This window comes from Hipposideros armiger, unplaced genomic scaffold, assembly GCF_001890085.2.
Source record: "Hipposideros armiger isolate ML-2016 unplaced genomic scaffold, ASM189008v1 scaffold_404, whole genome shotgun sequence".
NCBI lineage: Eukaryota > Metazoa > Chordata > Mammalia > Chiroptera > Hipposideridae > Hipposideros > Hipposideros armiger.
Genome location: NW_017731754.1, coordinates 1517292 through 1538285, shown reverse-complemented (window position 1 = coordinate 1538285; position 20994 = coordinate 1517292). Strand labels below are relative to the sequence as shown.

At 47.2% G+C, this 20994-nt stretch overlaps 1 protein-coding gene across 2 annotated transcripts in view; it reads left to right on the top strand.

The window, feature by feature from the left end:
- Positions 1-14260, top strand: part of PRKN (parkin RBR E3 ubiquitin protein ligase) — a 187572-nt gene extending 173312 nt beyond the window's left edge. For both annotated transcript variants that reach the window (XM_019663791.1, XM_019663792.1), the window contains exons 5-6: positions 6911-7028; positions 11955-14260. In XM_019663791.1, the coding sequence (XP_019519336.1) occupies positions 6911-7028; positions 11955-12067 (231 nt within the window). In that variant the 3' untranslated portion in view covers positions 12068-14260. The remainder of the gene's footprint in view (positions 1-6910; positions 7029-11954) is intronic.
- Positions 14261-20994: the final 6734 nt, after the last annotated feature.

Genomic DNA, 20994 nt, shown 5'->3' with positions numbered 1-20994 from the left:
GATAATGGATGGATAGATGATAGATAGATAGATGATAGATAGATAGATAGATAGATAGATAGATAGATAGATAGATAGATCCCCCAAAAGAGATAGTAATAGTTTCAAGAATGTGAGAACAAGAAAACTTATTGCCACTTCTGTGCCTGAAAGGTGACGCAGTGCTCTGACTCACAGGCAGTGGTGACCTTGGGCTAGAACGTCCATTTGTCTGACTGTGCTCTGACTCTGGGAAAGCTGAGAAGGCTACCCTCAGAGGAGGTGGGCGTTTTCAGTCATTCTGTCGCGAGTGAGTGTTTTCTGAGCATTCAGTTTGGATGGAAAAGGTGACACTTCAGAGTTGGCATTCGCCTAAAAACATTCACATCTGAATTAAGCCAACTACGTTTTCAGTGGTTACTGGCCATCTGATTTCTTTCTGGAAAATAGATTTAAACTGACTTTAGAATTAGGATATTCTTGTCCAATTATTGGCTAAACAGATGTCATGCACAAGTTTCCTAAAGCTGGGAAGATAATGTGCCTGTGAACAGCCTCTCGAGTCAGTCTCACTTACTTGTATATTAAAGCGTCTCCGGGGCACAGGTTTCAAAACCTCTGTGAGGGCACTGTGGTTTACCTGTATTTTTAAAGAAGACTTAAGGCCATTCCAGGCCTTCAGCAGTCTTTTCGGTTTATACACACTGCCATGGTCTGATAGTCCCATCTCTATAAGTCAGAGATGGTGGTGATGATGATGATGACCAAACAACAATGATTATTATCACAAAAAACACGAGCTTAGCATTCAGGGGACACCCGGCTCTGGGCTAAGCTCTTTGCTGGTTCATCTTCCTGACTCACAACAGCCCTTGGGAGGTAAGTGCTGTATCCATGACACTTACAGATGAGCAGAGAACGTGCTTAGGCGTCTGTCCATGGTACACAGCAAGCAAAGGCTGACACTGGGAGCTAACCAGCACAATAGCTCCAAGCTCAGCTCTGACCCACTCCGCATGCTACAGACACCTCTGAGTGTCACGGGACCATTATCTCTGTACAGGCCCAAACCCTGGTGTCTTCTGGAGCTATCATGTCAATATTTGGCCTTGCTGAGGCAATTTGAAGCTAGATAGGAGAGCATAGGAAATTGCTGTTTGAGTCATCAGCTATGAGAAGAGAGACGTCTCCCGTTGCACCCCCACCCCACACTCCTCCTCACGGCGGGTGAGCAGGGAGCGGGCACACTTGGCCCAATTGTTACACTGCTCTACATGAGCCCTAGTGAGTCACATGCAGGGCGACAACGCTGAGTCATAGGGAAAAAAGCCCTTCCCTTCTGGCAGCACAAGAACAAGTCATCGCTTTGCAGCTTGATGACTAAGTCATTACAGAGTGTTTATCCACCTAAACACGTCCTTCAGGCCCGAGTGAGTGCGTGGGGGTTCCCAAACCCCTGTGCCTCACCGTCCCCCGGGATGTTTCGAGGATTCAAATTTCTGGACCTCACCCCAGACCTACTGAACCCAAATCTCCAGGGTGTGACCATGAGAATCAGTGTTTTTTAAAACTCCCTGGGCGACCCTGAGGCAGTGGGCACCCGTCCATTGCGTACAATCATTCCAGAAGGATTTGAACATCAGCACAAGGATGCTCGTAAATAGTGCTAAGCAAAGATCTCCGTGAACAGCGCTTGATGACAGCCGCTTTCCCCTGGGAATCGACAGTCCAAGGTGTAAGACCAAGTCTGCTGGGCCCAGAGAGCCAACTAGCAGCCTGTCCAGAGCCGTGTTCCTCGGCTCCCCAATGTCAGGCCAGCAGCAGTGACGTGGGGCCCTGGCTGTCCTCCCCCGCACGGATCCAATGGAGTGACGCTAGGCAGGAACAAAAATTACGTTGCTGCACGGACGGGGGCCTCCCGACAGCCTTCTCGTTGCTCTTGGTGGCCCCGTTCTGCCAAGGAGGAAGGAAGGCCACAAGTGTTGGGGGCAAGGAGCCCATCCGAAATGGAAAGGACAAAGAAAAGACTCTGGCTTTGGCGACGGGGGCCTCCCTCATGTCCTGTGTGAGGACAGTTTCCGCAGGGCAGGTGGAAGGAAGCGACAGCCAGCTAGGTAGCTGTGGCGGCAAGTAGCAGAAGAGCAGACGAGGAGAGCTGGAGGGCAGGCGGCGGGCTGCCGCGCGGGACGCTGACAGCGAGGGCTCGTGGCGCTGGCAGAGGAAGCGCAGGTGTCTCTCCGCTGCCCCTTGGCTGCGAGCTGGTGCAGAACGGCTCCCTGCCGCCGCCAGGCCCTCGACCCTCCTGTCCGCTTTGTAGCATGTCACTTCCTAGTGAAACAAACAAATCGTAGCAGCAATAGCTTGGGCTCTGAAATCAGCTCAGGGTCTAAATTCTGACGCAGCTGCTCACAGCCCGTGTGACCTTGGCCTCGCTCTGCAGCCGCCCATCGCTGGGGTCTCTTCCACCAACGTAGGTGATAACAAGAACTGCCTTTCCGGGAGGCCCCAGTTACTGAAGAAATCACCCAGGTCCCTGACACAGAGAGCGCCTCCTCATGCATGGCCGTCTGTTCTCCAAGCCCTTCCGCTCTCGCCCGGGGTCGCCTCCGGCTGCACTGCTCACCGCAGGCTGCCAGCACAGCCTGGCAGGGGCCACAGCAGGATTCCTAGACAGTGTTGTGTTAGCCCGCCCCGAGGTCTTATTCATCAAATCCGTGAGGAAACGAGCGAAGGGAGAGCTGGCTCCGTGAGCATTTGGGGGGACAGGATGCTGCATCATTTACTGGGAAAGAACGCTGAAATATGGTTTCTACGTTCTAAGGGCTGGCTCGTGCCCTGTGGGGCAGTCAGGCCGTACCCTTCAGGCATGTATTCTCTGCCACTAAAAAGAGCATTCACGCGAGGCTGTAAAACACCTGTGATCGGTTGTAGGCGGCTGGCAGAGCTCCGCCCCTCGGGAGAGAGCTGGATGACTGTCTGGCAGCCTTACCAGAAGCTCCTCCCGCGTGGCGCCAAAACATGTCACGCAGTCTCCGCTGTGCCTTCTTTCTTAGGCTTTGCGGAGTTTCTCACGCCCCAGGCTTTCTCATGCTGCTGCTGAGGTTTAAAGGTTGGCACCTCCACGAGGCTCTGTCCTTGCTGATCTTGTTGCTCCAGCCAGCACCTCTGCCGCTTCACCGCACAGTGGGCACTGGGGTCTCGCAACCCCACCCCCCTCCCCAGGGCTCATTCCTGCACCTCTGACTGCCCCCCTGTGTCCATCGGGCTGTTCAGCCAGTGACTGGGCACACCCCACGTCACCTCTTCTTTCCACGCATCACCCCTTAGCTTGTCCAGTGTCCCCACTCTGCTGCAGGGCCTCCCCGCCCAGGCTTTGATGAGTCACGCCTGCCCCCAGCTACTTCGTGCTTCAGACCTGGAGTGCTCCCCATTCTGCCACTGGTTCTGCACTGGCTCCCAGGTGACCACACTGAGGCGGGAACGTGGAGGCTTAGGCACCAAACAGACTGCTGTCTGCATCACCAGCTACATGACCTTGGTGGGGAGGGGCAGGAATATAACCGCTCCAAGCCTCGCCTCTTTTCCTCATCTGCAGAATACGGAGAGCATATTACATAGTGTATGCTTGGGGTTATTATGAGGATTAAAGGTGACAGATATAAAGCACCTGGCACATAGTAGGTCCTCAATAAATGGCACCTCTTATAATAAAAACAGCCTGCAGTGTAAGACCCTTTGCAATCTGCCTGCAACTTATTTTTTTCCTTTTGGTTCTTCACCTGTAACCTCTAACACTGCAGCCTTCTCTGGCCCTCTTGCCAGTTTCACAATGCGTGGAACCACTCGTGAACGCGCACCTGCCGTCCTGCCTTCTTCACTTGTGAATGTTGCTTTAACATTCGTCATGTGCCTGCCATGTGGTCCTGCCATTCTGTCTGTCTAAAGTGGTCCTTTTACCTCTCTTTATTTCCTCAAATTCTATGCATCATTTGAGAAAGCGCCTGCCCCAGTACCCCCTTCCATCCAGTCTCTCCCATCGTGTTTTAATAACTGTATTTCAAGGTAGTTGGCATCCTTTGAATGTTATAGTTTGCTTTTTAAAACACTCCAAGAGGACGTCCAGAGACCGCCAATGCAGCCCATGGCCCAAAAAAGGAAAGCTAGGAACCCTTCTGTAGATCAGAGGCTGGCGTGGGAGGTGAAGTAATGACCCCGATGGATGCCTGCACCCACCCAGCCTTTTCAGGTGTATAGACCTGGGAGAAATTGCACTTAGCACACAGTGTGCTGTATGGCTGAGAAGCACATTTGGAAATTAACTTTTAACAAGTAAAATTATATATTTCTCTGACCTAATTGCCCAAGTAAGCAATTTCAGACCATTGCTACAAGGTTACAAGCCCCTGGACCTTAAAAAGAAAAGCTTGGAACATGTGGTTGGAGGAAGTATTTGCTATGTGTCGCTGAGGGTTAAGGCCACACGTGAATCGGAGCTGATTGAAAGACAATATGCTGAAGCTAGAAACCCACTTACTAAATCTTACAGTGGTTCTCATTAACCGCAGCTCTGCTGCTGGGCTCTCAGCCACGAGCACTCCTTACGTTGTCCCCGAGCCAAAGTTGTCAGTGACTTGTGGTTGCTTCTTAGCCCTTAAACTGACTCTGTTTTATCTAACAAAGTATTCAAAAATCACATGATACCCTCTGAGTTATAAAGGAAACTTCCTTGGTGAATGGGATGGCTAATTAACAGAAAGAAACCTGTTTCACCCCAATGACTGCCGTTAGGGATGCAGCTCACCTGCCCCCGCTGGTTCACGGGTCCTCTTCCAGCTGATTGTCCAATCAGAGCCGTTGTGTGTGTGCCACTCACTCATTCACTCAGCTAAAATGTACTGGGGGCCTCTAAGCACCAGGCTCTCTGCCAGAGCCTGGAGACGCATGGAGGACACAGACATGACCTTGGCCCTGGATGAATTCCCTTTCTACTGGAAATACCAGAAACACAAATACTAATCACTATTTTAAAAAAACCACTAAACGATGCAGCTTAAGTATAAACACAGTTATTTACCTCATAATACTTCTTTCTTAAAGACTGAAACCCTTGAACATTTCAAAAATATGTAGAACCTAAAGATGAAATGATACAAGTTGGATTCATCTCTGAGGTGAGGGATTCCGCAGAGCAGGTGCCACGGCGCCTCTGGGTACCTCACTGCACTGGCCACCAGAGGAGGACTGCCTCCTGGGGTGGGTGGCCTCCCAGTAGAGCCTTCGCTCTCACCGTGCAGAAAACCTGCTCAGAGGCCGTGGTCACAGCTCAGTGCTGGGGGCTAGAACCCCGGTGAGAGCTTCCCTGGGCTGGGCTTCCATCCTTCAGGCTTTCCAGGTGTCGTATTTGACTGGCACTGATGCTGCTGTCTGTGGAGTGAGCATCCTTGAACCTGGCCTGGGGTCTTCTTACTACTCAGAGGCCTCATTTGCCAAATAAGTGTGACGTCTGCCCCCACTGCTTTCTCGAGGTTTATTGTGAGGAGCAACTGAAATAATGGAAATCGAAGTGTAAAAAATAAGGTGTTATAAATTTGTAAAGTATTATCAGCATTGTTATTAGAGTCATAGCAGAATATTAGAGCATTTCATGGTATTCAATTCCTTCACTAAGTTATATGTTATTTTCAGCAGTTTCTGAACCTAAAAATGTCTCTGGGAATGTTTTAAAAGAGTCATTGCAAGTTAATAAAATGATTTGTGTGCTCATAGTAATTTTAAAGCATAAAAGAAAAATTGTAAATACTATAGAGGCCAAGACAGAGGGGTTCTGTTTGGATTAACATTTTGAAATATATTTCTAGACCACAAGGTTTTTGTATTGAATCCCAAAACGTACCACTTCTTTTTCTGCACCTGTCACTCAGTGCCGAAGCAAGTGGGGAGACGGCCGTGCCTGAACACTTGGACGGGTGCAGAATGACTGCCTGCAGAGGCTGCTCTGAAACCCTCCTCCTTTTCAGGGGAGGAGCCAGGGGTGATTTAGCTCTCTGACATGAATTTATTAGCAAACCTTCTTGAGAGCTCACCATGTTATAGATCCTGGGGTATTTCATATCATCACTTAGCAGCATGTGTCAGATACTCATTCCGTCTTTTAAAAAATTAAACCACTTCATCCTTGACACCCCCAAGGCACTAGGCATTTTTTATTTCCATCTATGGGATGAGAACTTTCCAAGAGCTTAAGAAATGTTCCACAGCCGCCCACCTAGGGGGGTCAGGAGGAGGGGAGGGGCTGTGACCTGAACCCAGGCAGCTGGCTCCAGAGCCCACAGTCTTAACCTCCGGCTATTCCCAGTCCCATTGCCACCTTCTCTGTCACACCCACTTCTTTCCTTGTTCCTGCTCCTGTCCCTGTGACAACATTTGGAGTCTCCCATTTTCCAGGTACAAGAATGAAGGATAACAAGATGTAGAAGAAAGTTTAAAAGCAAAGATTTTGGTGTCACACAGACTCTCCTACTTACAAGCTTTGTGCAATTGTTTAACTCATCTAATCCTCAATGGGGAAAAAAAAAGACAAAAAACATGAGTATACTCACCCAAGGAAGCCTGTACAAGCACGTAAGAGCATTTGTCACCTGGCCTGCATATTAAGCACCCTGTTGGTATTGTGTATTACAATTATTCAAAACAACAAAAGAGGGGACCTCGAACTGTAAAACTGAGCAATCTTTTCTTAGCTTGTAAGCGCAGACCACGTGCCAAGAAAACCACGTTCTGTGCCTGTCCGGCCCCATCCACCACTTGTCAAGTGAGTTTACGTTGGAGCTTCTTGCCTGAGGGCACCTCCATCTCTAAGAATTTCCTGTACTGGTGTTTCAATCCCAGCACAGCAATCGGAATTTCAACTCCTGCGTTGCTGTTTTTCCAGGCCTACAGAGTGGACGAGAAGGCAGCAGAGCGGGCTCGCTGGGAAGAATCTACCAAAGAAACAATCAAGAAAACCACCAAGCCTTGTCCTCGTTGCCACGTGCCCGTTGAGAAAAATGGTGAGTCTGGGCAGCGTGAAAAGTGGGGGTTTGATGAGCTCTTCTCTGAGCGCGTTAGCTGCGGGCCTGTAACGGCCAGGCCCTCTCGGAGGGTTTTATAACTGGGCAGCTCTGCTCGGGGCTTTGGAGCCATGTGGTCAGACTTTGAGTCTCAGCTCTCCCACGTCAGCTTTCTGAACCTCCTAAGTGCAAGCCCTCATCTGTTGAATTGCCCTTGTTATTACTTATTATTAATAATATTAGACACGTTGCATCTGATACGTTGTCCACTACTCTAACCAAGAAAAAAAGGATGCTGGGGACACTGCCAAGGCCAATATTTCCCGAAGTGTACTCCTGGTGTCTGGAGAGACTCAGTGGGGGGAAGGGGATGCTGCCATGTCCAAGAAATTTGGCAAGTGGTCCTGCTATAATAAATCCACTTCTTGGATAATAGCAAAAAAAAGAAAGAAAAGAAACAACTAACGGGCATTGAGCACTTCCTGTACGCTTGTTCTAAGCTCTCGACACGTGTCAGGTGGCTTTACCCGTGCAGAAATCCCACTGAGAAGCTACAACTGCCCCATTCACAATGTTCGTTAGCAGATTCAAGCACTTCAGTGTCCCTTTTGTACAGAAATCTGTGGTTTTCCCTTCACCCCGCTGACCCTCGTCCTGCTCTGTTGGCTGCACTCTGTGGCCCTGTTGTCCATCGGCCGGCGCTGTGTGGCCCTCCCCGGCTCTGCGGCATGACCTGAAGTCACACTCTAGTCTATATTCAGCGTGTCCTTTGGGCAGCCCCTTTCACAGTGACCCTCGTACCTCCCAGCAACCGGTGGGGCACCTGCTGCCACCACCCTGGACGTGCCACCAGCTGAGAGCCATCATGCAGCCCAGTGCCCAGGGTCCTTTCTTAATGTGAAATACGCGTGCATGTGTGTGTGTGTGTGCGTGCGTGCGCGTGTGTGTAAGACAGAGGCGACAGGATGGTCACAGATGGGAAAGAAAGCGAGGCACCCTGTGCAGCAGCTTTCCTCTCCTCACTGAGTCGTAAGGGCACCCTGCTCTGCAGGCTGCTAAGAGCTGGCTTGTGTCAGTGAAGCTGGCAGTCGCATGTGGGTACTCCAGTCTCTCCTTCCTCAGCGATGTCTGCTAGGAAATCTTCCTTAATGCCGATGAGGGTGCCCATGCATCCCAGAGCCTCAGGCACGGGCCAGGTTCCTCAGCTCTGCATCAGTTGTCCCTGCCTCCCAGAAAAGAATTGAGCCCTGAGTTATCGTTACCCCTTTGCGTGCTGGGATGCTCCTACAAAGGCCGTGGGGTCACATGCGCCTCCATAGAGAAGACATCAGCGAGTCGGAGGAAGGATCTTTCTGGCCTCACGGACTGAGCCGTGCTACATGGGCAACAGGAAGTGACAACAGGCAAAGGCCCCTCAGAAGAGAGGGAGTGCAGCGTTGGTCAACACGGGCCAGTGTTCTGTTCCACAGCTGTTTAAAGAATGCAAATGGAATCGTAAGAGACCGTTGTGCTGTCATCAGAGGTCAGGAAACTTGTGTCTATGCCCCGGGCCCAGAAGAGGGCCTGGCAAATATTTGCTGAATTAAAAAGGCTAACTACTACATTGTTTTGTATACCTGAAACTAATAATGAAAAAAAAAAAGGTAGCTAGTAAAGGAGATAGACACATAAATAAATATTTTGATAAAATATGGCAGAGAAAGCAAGCTAGTAAAGCCCAAGGACCTGGGGATTGAGAGACGCTTCCTGGAGGAGTCAGTGCCTGAGCTGAGATTCAGAGAGCTGGGGGAAGTCAGCCTGGGGAGGAAGCCAGAGGGGGCCTCTGGGCAGAGGCCATATTCAAAGGCAGGAAGTGAAGACGCAGGTGTGTGCGGAAGGCCAGCTGTTTGGAGCCCTAGACGAGGCCTGGCAGGAGCAGACACTTCGTGGTGGGTGGGACGGAGAGTGTGGGGCCCCGAGTGACATGAGGGGCCGGGACTTGACTCTGGGGGACACAGTGCCATCCCAGGCTATGAAACAGGAAGATGATGTGTTCAGAACTGCCTCTGGGCCCACCACACTGGCAGCCCTGGAAGGCGGGATTGAAGAGTCACGTGATTCATGGCTGTAGAAAAGTGTCCTACTCTGATTATTTCTTTGAAATACTGTGATGTGCTCCAAATGGAAAGTGCTAATTTCCCACCTATAGATGTTTAACCTCTGAACTGAAAAGCTGAGACTTAAAGCGTGTAATGATAACCTAAACGGTTTGAAAGTATATCGTACAACAAATGTAGGTTCTATTAAGCAGGAAGAGCTAGTTTTGTTGTCTAGTTCTCAACCTGAGTTCATAGCCCACTTCGTATTCAGCCCAATCCCGGAGAAACAGCTGCTCCTTCAGCACAGCTGCAGCGATATAAAGATTATTTCCATTTTAAGCACGAGCTTGGCACTTCCTCCCACAACCCCCTACAATTTTTGCAAGTTTCTTCCTGCTGTTGAGGCAGGAGACAATCTACCTCCTCTACCCTTCTTTACTTCTCACGGTTGGGCTAATATTCAAACAACGAAATTGACACGATACTAGGTTAACAGGAGGAAACCCAGTCTAAAGTATGCACGTGGGAAAGTCACAGTATAATGCTCAGATCATAAAATGACCGAAGTAGGCACTGTTTGTATGTCTCAGACAAAGAAGTGATAAATTCGTGACACATTGACAGGACAGAGACAGGGTTCATCAGAAAGGAATCCAGGCAAGTTCTGGGCTTAGGTACTAAATCACAAAGGCTACAGGGTTTGCTTGTCCACGCTTTCTCAACTCTGGATCTTTTAACTCTTGCGACAGGCTGCCTCCCAGTCGTCAGGAGCGGGATGGAGGGCCCCTATCATAGAGATTTATTTCCTGCATTTAGGGGGGCAGAGGAGCCTCAGAGATCTCCTCCCCCTCCTGCTGCTTGTTGAGTGATTGTAATTCGGAATTATTACTATGCCATTGCGGGGTATGTGGGGGAAGCCTGCCCCAGCCCCACGTGCTTCCATTCGACCTCAAACAGATGAGATTCTGGTTCCACTCTCTGATCAGTACGTGTCTGCTGCCAGTTGAATGTGCCTTCAGGTTGTTCAGGAACTTCGACTCTCATTAAATATGATGAAGAGTGGCTGCCCAGGCCGTAGTGGTGACTGGGCCCAGGCTGGGCTTCTCATGGTGTGAGCGTTAGTCAGTAGACGGAATCTTCTAAGAGGGAAGCCATCTTTTTTTACTGAACTATCCACCACTGAGTGTGAAGCTGTCGGCAGCTTCTTGCTCACATTGGCTTTTCAGCTGGCAAAGCTTTTAGGATTAGAGTCCCTGATGCGTCTCCATCTTATGGGCTCTAGCATATTGCCTTGTGTAAGTTGAGCCCCAGGCGGGGAAGAAAGTGGCGTGAATATCCTCTCCCTGTTTCCTTTCTTCTTCTTCTTCTACTGTACCATCGTGATTCTAGTTTCTGTGATAAAATCTTACTTGTGATGCCAGTCGTCCATACCCATTAAGATTCTGAACCATTCATTCAGCATCACTTTAATATTTCATTGACTTTGAATGCATTGCTTAAGAATTTTTTATGATAAATTGCAGAGAAACTTAAGTGATTGTAGTGTTACATTTTTATTGTATTATTTACATCAGAAGTACACGATCATTAAATGTGTTGAAAATTACACATTTTCAATTGTGTAATTGTAACTGTGTAATCCTAAATGAGCAGTATTAAGATCAAAGCATCATAAGTGAGTTTTTCCCTTTATTGTCCACATATTTGTAAATTTTCCATGATCTTTGAAACAAACCAAAGAGAAGTAGAAAGGTATGCGATTTTAAATGCCCTTAAGTTATCCTAAAACCAATACCTTTAGTTACTTATTCATAAATATTTTAAATTGGACGTTCTCATGCCAGGTTTCTAATAATAAAAATGGGGCAGTACTGAAGCAATTACATGGAAAATTTGGCCAACAAAAAAAATGACTTAACAAGATAATTGATAAAAGTGAAAGATGGAGTACATTCAATGTTATGTAGTATTCAAGCAGAGAACCTGCTTTTGCCTGGAGTACCTGGGAAATTCGGTCAGAAACAGTCCTTTAACTGCATACAAATAGCTTCCTCATCTCTTCATGGTGCCTGAGCCCCAGAAGCAGACAAGGAATGTATTTAAGAACTGGGAGGAGGTGAGGAACCCCAAAATAAGTCCCCAAATAAAGGACTCTTCATCACATGCTCAAAGGCCCTGCTCTGTGACAAAAGGGACATCGGAACCACAGAGATCTTGCTTAAATCTCAGGCTCCGCCACTTGAAAGTCCTTGACCTTGAGAAAATTCTACAACCAAAGAATGCCCTTATCTTGCAAGGTGTTTCTGAGGAGTAAATGAGATAATGCATGCAGAGCACCTGGCATTATTCATTTGTTTCTGTCTGTCCGCATCATAAGTTACATTGTGCATACCGTTAAGGAATGTGTTCCCTATTAAATAGTTTTACTATTGCAGTCCCAACTCCTGTTTTATGAATTTTGCCAAGTAACACTAAAGAAATGATAAAAAGGACTCACATTCTAGATTTACATTGTTATATGTTATATATTAAATTATTAAGTATATTCATGTATATTTAAAATATTAAATATACATTTAAGTGAGGCGTTGACCCTGTGGGCGCCACACAAAGCAGTTGTCTCTAAATCCTACTTCAGGGGAAGCAAATAAGCTCCGATTTACACATAAGACGTGCCCTCGATGAGAGGGGCCTTTCTTCGTGAATGCCTTTGCTTTAAAACTTCCCGATGCGCTACCTGGTCTGTTTCTCTCCGTGCAGATGCTGCCCTTGGACCGTCGTTTCTAGGGCAGCGTGCTGCTGCGGGGCGCGTGTTTGCCAGCCTTTTGCCTCTGTCCTTTGTCCACAGGAGGATGCATGCACATGAAGTGCCCGCAGCCCCAGTGCCAGCTCGAGTGGTGCTGGCACTGCGGCTATGAGTGGAGCCGCGCCTGCATGGGGGACCACTGGTTCGACGTGTAGCCGGAGGGGCTGCGACGCTGCGTTCTCCCCCCTCGTGCCTGGAAACGTACAGCGTCCTACCGCCGTCTGCTCTTTTTCCTTTCTGCAAACACACACACACACACACACACACACACACACACACACACACAAACACACCCCACCACCCCTCCCCCACCCCCCCTAGCTCTTGCCAAAATCACAGAAGAAGCTCCTGGGATCCCTGGTGGGATTCATGCCACCCGTGGGAAACAACAGAGCTGAGAGTGAGAACAGAAAAAGGAGTCTCAGGCCTCAGCGATCGGCAGACAGCAGAGTGCAGAGGCAACGCACCTGGGTCCTCTGAGGGGGTGTCATTCGGGAGTGAATTCAAGGCAGGCCGGGGAAGTAACACAGAGAGATTTCCCAGGTTTAATTTCCTGCATTGTACCTTCGGCAATGATTGGGAAGAAGCCATTGGTGCCGTGGGCAGTAGTTTCGAGGGACTAGTCAGTGGTTTTCTGTGAGACTGACTCAGATCTCCATTCACGGCTTTCAGGGCAGTGCTGTTATTTACGATTTCAGAGAGCATCGATTCCCAAAGAACCACCAGCAATAGTCAAAACTAAGTGTTTAGCCCAAGAATCCTGCCTTTATATACTGCATTGATGAAATAGCAACTGTGCATAAATCAGCTTGTCAACTAAGTGAGAAATTATGAAAGTTAATTCGAATGTTGAATGTTTAAAGTGCACAGGAGGAATCAAAACATAATGCACTTTCATTCTGCTTCGTTATTTGCAACTTTAGAAATACATGTGGCTTCACTGTACACTTACTGCATAAGGCACCTTGAAGGGAACATTTTCAGAACTGATTTCATAATGATTCTCAATGATTCTCAGGAGTACAGGGTATTAAAACAGAATCTTCCAAGAAGGAGCGTTTCTAGGAGGATGCAAACGAAGCTGTGCCTGACTCTGTCAGAGGGGTTTGTATTCTTCCTGCACACCCACACTGTTCCCCTAATCTGCAAACCTAGGGGGTCACTCCAAAGAGTTTTCTTTTCCCTGGGACGGCACAATCACACCAGAATATTTCCTCATGTTAACATGGATTGAATAGGATTGTTGATCATGTTTTCATCTTTCTTTTTTTTTTGAGGCATTTACAATACAGTCAAAAGGTGTGTGTGCACTAAATGCAGCAAACCTCATTTTCTGCTGCACAGAATGCAGCTGAAGAAGTATAACCACTGTCTTTGGTTCTCTCTGTCTGCCTTCTCAGGAAAATAGTGGCCATAACTAGGGCATAATGAGTTCACTAGCACATGGGTCCCTTTTGGATTTAGGGATCCTGGGAATTATGAAACCAGTAGCAGGCGCCTCGTTGTAGACGTGCCGCCAGAAAGCCTTGCTGAGGAGAAGGAGAGGATGACCTCAGAAAATTTCCCAAGGTCGCCTGCCCCTCCTTCCCTGACTCCCCATCCAGGGACAGTCCTTCCTGCTCTCGCTCTCCCCACAGAGGTGCTGCACCTGGGACACGACGCAGAGTGGCAGCCACATCAGCCTCATGTGGCTTCGGTCTATCCAGCGTCACCCCCAGGCTGCCAGCCTCCTGTCAGGAAGCCTACCGATTGTGCAGAGAAAACAGAAAGCCAATGTCTGTGCGTGTGAGAAAAAGGAAAGTCACAGTGTGAGCCTACACGTCCCAATGGCCGGCGTCAGCGCTCAGCCTGGAACCACTCAGGGCCTGACTTACGTTCCTGACAATCCCAGTAAGCGGCAGCTCCTTGCACTGACCTGACATGACAAACCAGATGGCTCTCTCCATCACGTGGAGCTCCCAGCATTTCATACCCTCCATGTTTCAGGGTTTAATGAAGGGGGCCATTACCTCCCTCAGATCTGCGTCTGTGCAGTGGCCGAAAATTTGGCTCCCATGCATTCAGGCCCCATCGCAGTCCCCAGGTCTCTGCTCCTTTCCTGGTGGTCGTCTTTTTTTTTTTTCCAGAATAGAACACTGATTCTTAAAACAGCCACTATAAATGAATGTGAATCACTAACCACTAGCAATTAACCTGCTTCAGCATGAATGGTGTTATCAACATGTGAACACGTCCAAAGGATAAAAATAGTCTTTGCAGAAGAATCTTTATTTTTTCCCTGAAATGTGTAAAGAAATGCTTGGCAGCTAGGCCTAAGATTGTACTCAAATTGTCAATAAAAGCATCAAAAGAGCTTTTGAGTCCATCTTTGAAGATATATGTTCAATAAATGCTGCAGGAGTGGAAGGGAAGCCCAGAACACGTCACTCCGGAGCCTCCCTTATGGCCTGAAAGGATCGCCAGTGATGCGCTGGCCATATTTAATCTCTAATCCGAGCTCCAGATGAGCCTTGGTTGTCTTCTTTTGAAAATAAGGTAGCTTCTTAAGTGCTATCAACATTTAACAGAGCTCTAAAAAGCAAACCATCATTTAAAAACCTAATAGTCACTTCCCTGCCTTATCAGCAGACTTTTCTAATAAATGTTTAAAACAGAAGGTAGAGTTGGGGAAGACCACAGGGTTTTCTCTGCAGTGTCATTTCAGAGGAGTTCGGCGACTTTGCACTGCTCTCCTCGTGGGTGTGTTGACACTGTATTTCTCTAGAAATGTTTCAGTGGCTGCACCCTGTTCACGTCACAAGGAGGCCATGTTGGAGTGACCTGGATGGGACATTCCTGGGGAGTTCCTACGTACACATGTATTAGGCAAGCAGAACACGCTGAGGGCCCTGGGTGCCAAACACCACAGGAAGTGCTCTGAGGAAATACAAAGTTTCTAGGAATGATGACAGAGCACAGAGGCAGCAGGAAAAGTGTGTGTGAGCGACTCCTCCACCTAGCTGTGTGAACTCTGGGGTCAACACAACGTCGTGGGGTTGTTATGCGGACTAAATGAAATAATTCAATAAAGCACTTAGAACGGTGTCTTCCATGTAGGAAGCACTCAGTAAGAGTTCCCTATTATTAATAAGTGAACACGTCAGTGGAAGCCACTGAACAAGCTCACAAAAAAACACAAAACTAATGCAAACTGATTGCAAATGGGAGTGTGTTTGCGTGTACAGCCACAGATTTAGGGATTTCATGGCAGAGGTGGGACTGATTCATGGTGGGTTTACATGGATTGGAATGTCTTTTACACAGCTCCAGAAGTGTTCCTCTAAAGACAAGTTGCCTTTGAAAGGCTTACAGGGAGAAGATCCAGCTGTTATGCAAAATATCTCTGGGGCGTAAATCAAAGAGTTGATTTTGTGAATGGAAATGAATAAACACGGATGTGGAATGCTTATTTTTAAAAAAAGGAAAGAAAGAAAAAAAGAAACAGGAGATATGTGGGAAAGTCAACATCACTGTTTGGGTGGGGTGCATGTCCTACCATTTCTGATGCCGTGGAGAGTACCAATGTCAGTTTTTGAAAGAAAACCCTAATTTAAAATATGGAGCCTGTCGTCAGGTACCCACTGTGAATAAACTGTCCAGCCATGAGTCTTTAAGAACTTTCACTGCAGTTTGAATAACTATGAAAAAAAAAAAAAGGTGAGTGTTGTCTGGGAAGATCCACTTGGCACAGATGGGTGGCATTGCCTCGATGGGATCATGGTGTTCCCTGATCTCATTCTCTGATGTGCAGACTGAGAGAATCAAATTCGTCACTGAGTCAAGAGGTGACTGGACCCCAGAAGACTGACTCACACTCATCCAACTCACTAGAGAACCAGGTATGAAACCTAGAATGACAATTTACAACTTGCTTTTACAATAATACCTCACCTCCTGTCTTCACATGTGATTTTCCATCTGTCTGGAATCATTTCTTTACAACCCTCTCCTCCCGCCTTTGACTGGCCAACCTTGGGTCTCTATTTAATCAACTCCAAAAACCCTTCTCCAACCGTCCTGGTCCGCATAAGGACCCCCCCATGGATGTTCCCAGAGCTGGGCCACTTCCCACATGGCAGCTGCATGGTACATCCCCAATACCAACAAATTCTCCAATTCTCCCGTCACCGCATGGGTGTCCTTCGAGTCAGTTCAATTCTGACACTAACCACGCAGAGAGAGTGTAAGACTCCGCAGGTTAAGGGCTCCGTTTCACAAGACTGCCCCCACTTCAGACACCAGTCACAAGGCCCACGTTGCACAACTGGCTGTGTAAATCGGCGGATCCCATGAGCCCCTCCTCAGGTTCAGTAATTCACTAGAATGGCTCACAGAGCTCAAGAAAGTGCTTTACTTACTACTACAGGTTTGTTATAAAGAATTCCAACTCAAGGACAGCCAAATGGAAGGTGTGTAGGGCAGGGATGGGAAGGGGATTGTGGAGAGTTCCGTGCGCTGCCCCACCCCCACCCCCACGTATAGCACCTCTCAATGCCTTCATGGGATCGCCGACTGGGGAGCTCTCTGAACCCAGCTGTTGAGAGGATTTTATGGAGGTTTCATTAAGTAGGCATGGTTGATTATATCACTGGCCATTAGTAATCGGCTTAATCTCCAGCCCTCTCCTCTCCTTCCAGGTCATGGTTGGGGCTGAAAATCGGGAGTTGGTTTTCCTGTCAAGCAGGCTCCATCCTGAAGCTATCTAGGGGCCCCCAACCAGTCATCTCATTAACATTCAAAAGACAATCTTCACTGCAGAGATTCCAAAAGTTTTAGGAGAGCTGGGTGCCAAGAACCAAATATGTATTTCTGATATTCATTTATATTTATTATAATTTGTATATATCACAATAGCATTTATGTGTAAAATTTTAATCACGTATTTACTTATCTCTGTCCCGCTAGGAGCAGATAAGGAAAACATAGCGACTATACTCACCCTGGTACCCAGAGTACCCAGTGCCAGGCCTGCCAGGTACCAGGCACTTCTGGGTTCTGAGCAAACCTACGTGGAAAATCAAACCACACGAAAAACTTTCTAGTTGAGCCTAGACTCACTGCTAAGTGACTTACCCACAGGATGCTGTTGACCGGTAGCCTCTGGGCAGATGCATCGATTTCCATTACAAAGGTACATCCTGACACCAGCCAAACCCCTGGTCTCAGATCAGGTAAGTGCGCCTCAAGGAGGCCCTGAGGCACCTAGTCAGAGGGCGCTGCCCTTGAACTCCCTGTTAGGACTGTTGTCCTTCCGCTGTGGCCCAGGTGACCTCACCTGTACACTGGGCATTCCTGAAAACTTCCCATCCACACAAGCAAAGGCCCACTGTGTTTCCTTTCTACAGATAGCGTGTTTCCTCCACGATACTTGGGTTCTTAATTTCAATCTCAGAAGTGACTTCAATAGCATTTTTGAGGGATGGTATTTAGCATCAAATCTCTACTCAGTATTATTTCCCTGTAAAGTTTTTCTTATGTTTTTCTTTTGATTGCAAAATAATTATCCCATTATTACATGCTCATTACAGAAGGTTAAAAAAAAAGGGAAACAGAAAAAATAACCACCAGCTAGAAATAATTATTTTGTAACTTACTTATTTCCACTTAAAAAAATCTAAGTATCTTCCCATATCAATAGATTTCTAAAATGACAGTGTTCAGGACTTCATCATGGTCTGCTGTATGCTAATTCAGTTAATAAGTGTTTATTTTAATTTCCACATCTAATTCAAACTGTGTTTTTCATGTAGTTCATGAAATAATTTGCATATGAAAACTGTTGTGCAACGTGAAAAAATAGTTACAACATAATAGTAAGTGAAAAAGAGTTTACCAAAATTGTTTATGTACTCGAATTGCAATTATTTATAAAAATTAGTCCTAAGAAAAAAATGATTGGAGAACATACATGAAAATGCAGTTTACTATGGCGATAAAATTATATGTGAATTTTTACTTGTCTCTACTTTCCATGTTTTTTGGCTGTGTGAAAAATCACTTTCTGATGAAAATAAATGACTTGTTACATTCCCCATGACAAAGGTGCCCATATCACATGTTCCAAGGAGTGGAGACTTTCCAACCAAGAATTCTGATCTTGAACTTCACTAAAATGATAACAAAACATGGTTAAGATACTCTATTGCTTCTTTCAAAGAAATTTTGCCAACTGAATTTGGAAAAGGTGGGGTGGAGAAAATGAGTTGGTTTAAATCTCTGGGAAGATGCAACCTGCAGCCCCAGCACGAACAGGACAGCTGTGAGTTTCTCATGAGCTCCCGCTCAGCCTGAGGACGGTGGTGACCAACCTTCCTGCTCTGTCCAGGACAGAGCGGGCTCCGAGCTCATGGAAAGACTCTTAAGGAAATAGAAAGTTATCATGCCAATGTAAGTAGCTACTTCCGTCTTAGGGATATGAAAAAAAATGGGTTTTATGTTTCAGATTTCTCCTTCAAAATGTACCTTTCCCAGTGTAAACTTGATCCATTATCAGGAAGCCGTAATAACCCAGCTATACCGCTCATGCAATGTGTGAGAAAGATGTGAACAAAAATCAACTCATTGCAGTGCAAGGGTGATGACTGACTTTGTTCACAAGTGATGGGAAATACACTTCTCTCTTTTGTGAAGCACATCAAATACATTGAATAAAGACATTTTAAATTCAAATAATGTTTTTGAAAACTGAGACAGCCTTGGGCAAAGGAGGAGCCGGCCCCCTGTCTGTGGACCGACCACACTCTGGGTGGCCTGGCCAAAGCAGCCCGGAGCGTTCATGGTGCTGGCCCGGGGCCGCCCGCTGATGTCAGCTCCTGGCTGCCTTCCTGCGCGTTCTTTTGCAACCAGCCTTTGTGAAATGTCCCCTGATCCTCCCTCAAGCCAAACTAATCAAGAGGCTGACATCTTCAAGCCTGATGCCTCCCAAAGGAGCTTATCCTACTAAGAACAGGATCAACAGAAATGAGAGCAAGCCCTTGTTACTCCCAAGGGACCCACCACGTGGGATTTGAGAATCCCTAAATTCTGGAATACCTCTCCGCATTAGCCTGGCCAAACACCAGGTGGTCAGTGTGGACTCCCATTGGATCAAGTCAAAGGAAGAATTTTTAAGAAGCAAACAAGCAGCCCTCCGGGGAAATGCGTTTGTGGCACATAAGAAAAAAAAAAATTAGGAGGTCGGGGAAGGGAGGTAGGAAGATATCTGAGTGTTGCTCACCTGGTTTTTCAAAGCACTCAACCCAGATCGCCTAACAGTGAGAAATGTGGCCAAAAGAACATAGTCCCAACCTCTCGGTGGTTATTGTAATTTCTTAACATCAGAGCCACCTTCTGAGAACTAATATATCTTCTGAAGAAATATTTGTATCAGTTTAACAATCCAGTCAGTTTCGCTTCATTTTCTTTTTTTTCTGTTAACGTCACATGAAATGAAAATTACTATTTCACACGAAAAGAAAGCATGTCTGATATGATTCCCTTCTTATAAAATGAAACATGCTTCTTTGTGTTTGTGCCTGCCCTGCATCTGCCCTTCCATCTGTATGCTTGGCAGATGGTTGTCAGGACTGATGCTAACCCAAAGCAAGCCTGGCTTTTTGGGGGTGGTGAGATTTGAGCTGACTTTTCTTTTCCTCTTTGTGCTTTAGTATTTGAATTTTTTAAAACAAAGCTAGTTTTCATAAAAATAAAGTCATTACGTCAAAGAGAGAAGGCCAACAGAAACCTATAGACCAGAGACCAACTTCACCTGTGCACACGTATCGGGGGACCTTCGTGACATTCATGACAAGCGTGGCCACACTACATTGCCCACGTGGGGAGAGCCTAAAGGTAGAGATGTTGATTGTTCAAGGGGTTCTGTTAACATCGAGCCTCCATCTGTTGCCCTGAATGTGTCCACATGGGTCTCATTAGTGAGTTAACCATCACCAGGGCCTCACATACCCAGGTGGAGAGATGGAGGGTAGCCATGCAGACCAGGTAACAGTACCCGAGGGTTTCCTGGGACCTCTTTAACTGGACAATTCTGTGTAGACTTTCAGGCCATAAAACCTTCTCCAAATGAATTTTCCTTTAGGGCTGCCTTGCTACATGTCTGCATTAATATTCATTAGTTGTACTGATGAGTAGCTTATCCTAATTCTATGCACGAAACCCCATGAGGATGACAGTGGCATCTGTCTGTGGGGACCATGGACATGAGGCCACATATACAAAGTATTTAGCATGATGTCTGCCCACAGTGTGCTAAACAAATCGTTACCATTGTTAGCAGTGGCAGTAGTCATGCCTGATTTTGCCAGTCCAGTCTTAATCTAACCCTGTCTTGCCTCAGTGTTTTCATCTATAAAATGTGGACAGTGTTAACCGCCACATCTTCCTCATTGTGTTATGAATATACAACCAGATATTGCAAATACTCAAGACCGCTGTGAAAAGAAGTATGTTCCAGGGACTTAAAACAAATGAAAAGCCCAACACACCCTGCCTAGTACATTCTGGGGTCCCAGGGTCACAGGGAGAGGGGTTCCAGTCTCAGTCCAACTCCTTCTGCCCCCATATTCGGATCTGTTCACAAGATGGGGGACCCCAGAAGGGCTCCACCTGTCAGGGCACCACCACTACAGGTCTCTCCTGGAGCAATCTCAGGGTTTATTTACCCCTGCTGCTGCTTTACATAGGATGACCCCCCCCCTTTGTTACTTACTCTCAGGTGACAGTGGCATGGACTCACTGCCATTGGAACAGCTCTTGAAAGCCACTTGCCCACTCACAGATCGATTACGCTGAAATACGCCAACTCCTGTGGGCACGTCCATCCCGTGAACTGAAGCTTACTTTGCCTTCTCTGATCTGGGGTTCCTCAGCCTCAGCACTTAGACATTTGGGGGTGGATAACGCTCTGCGGTGGGGCCGTCCTGCGCTTACAGGATGTTTAGCAGCATCCGTGGCCTGCACCCCCTAGACGCCAGCAACCCCCTCTCCCTGTCCCCGCCAGGTGCCACAACCAAAAATGTGTCCAGACATCGCCAAGTGTCCCGAG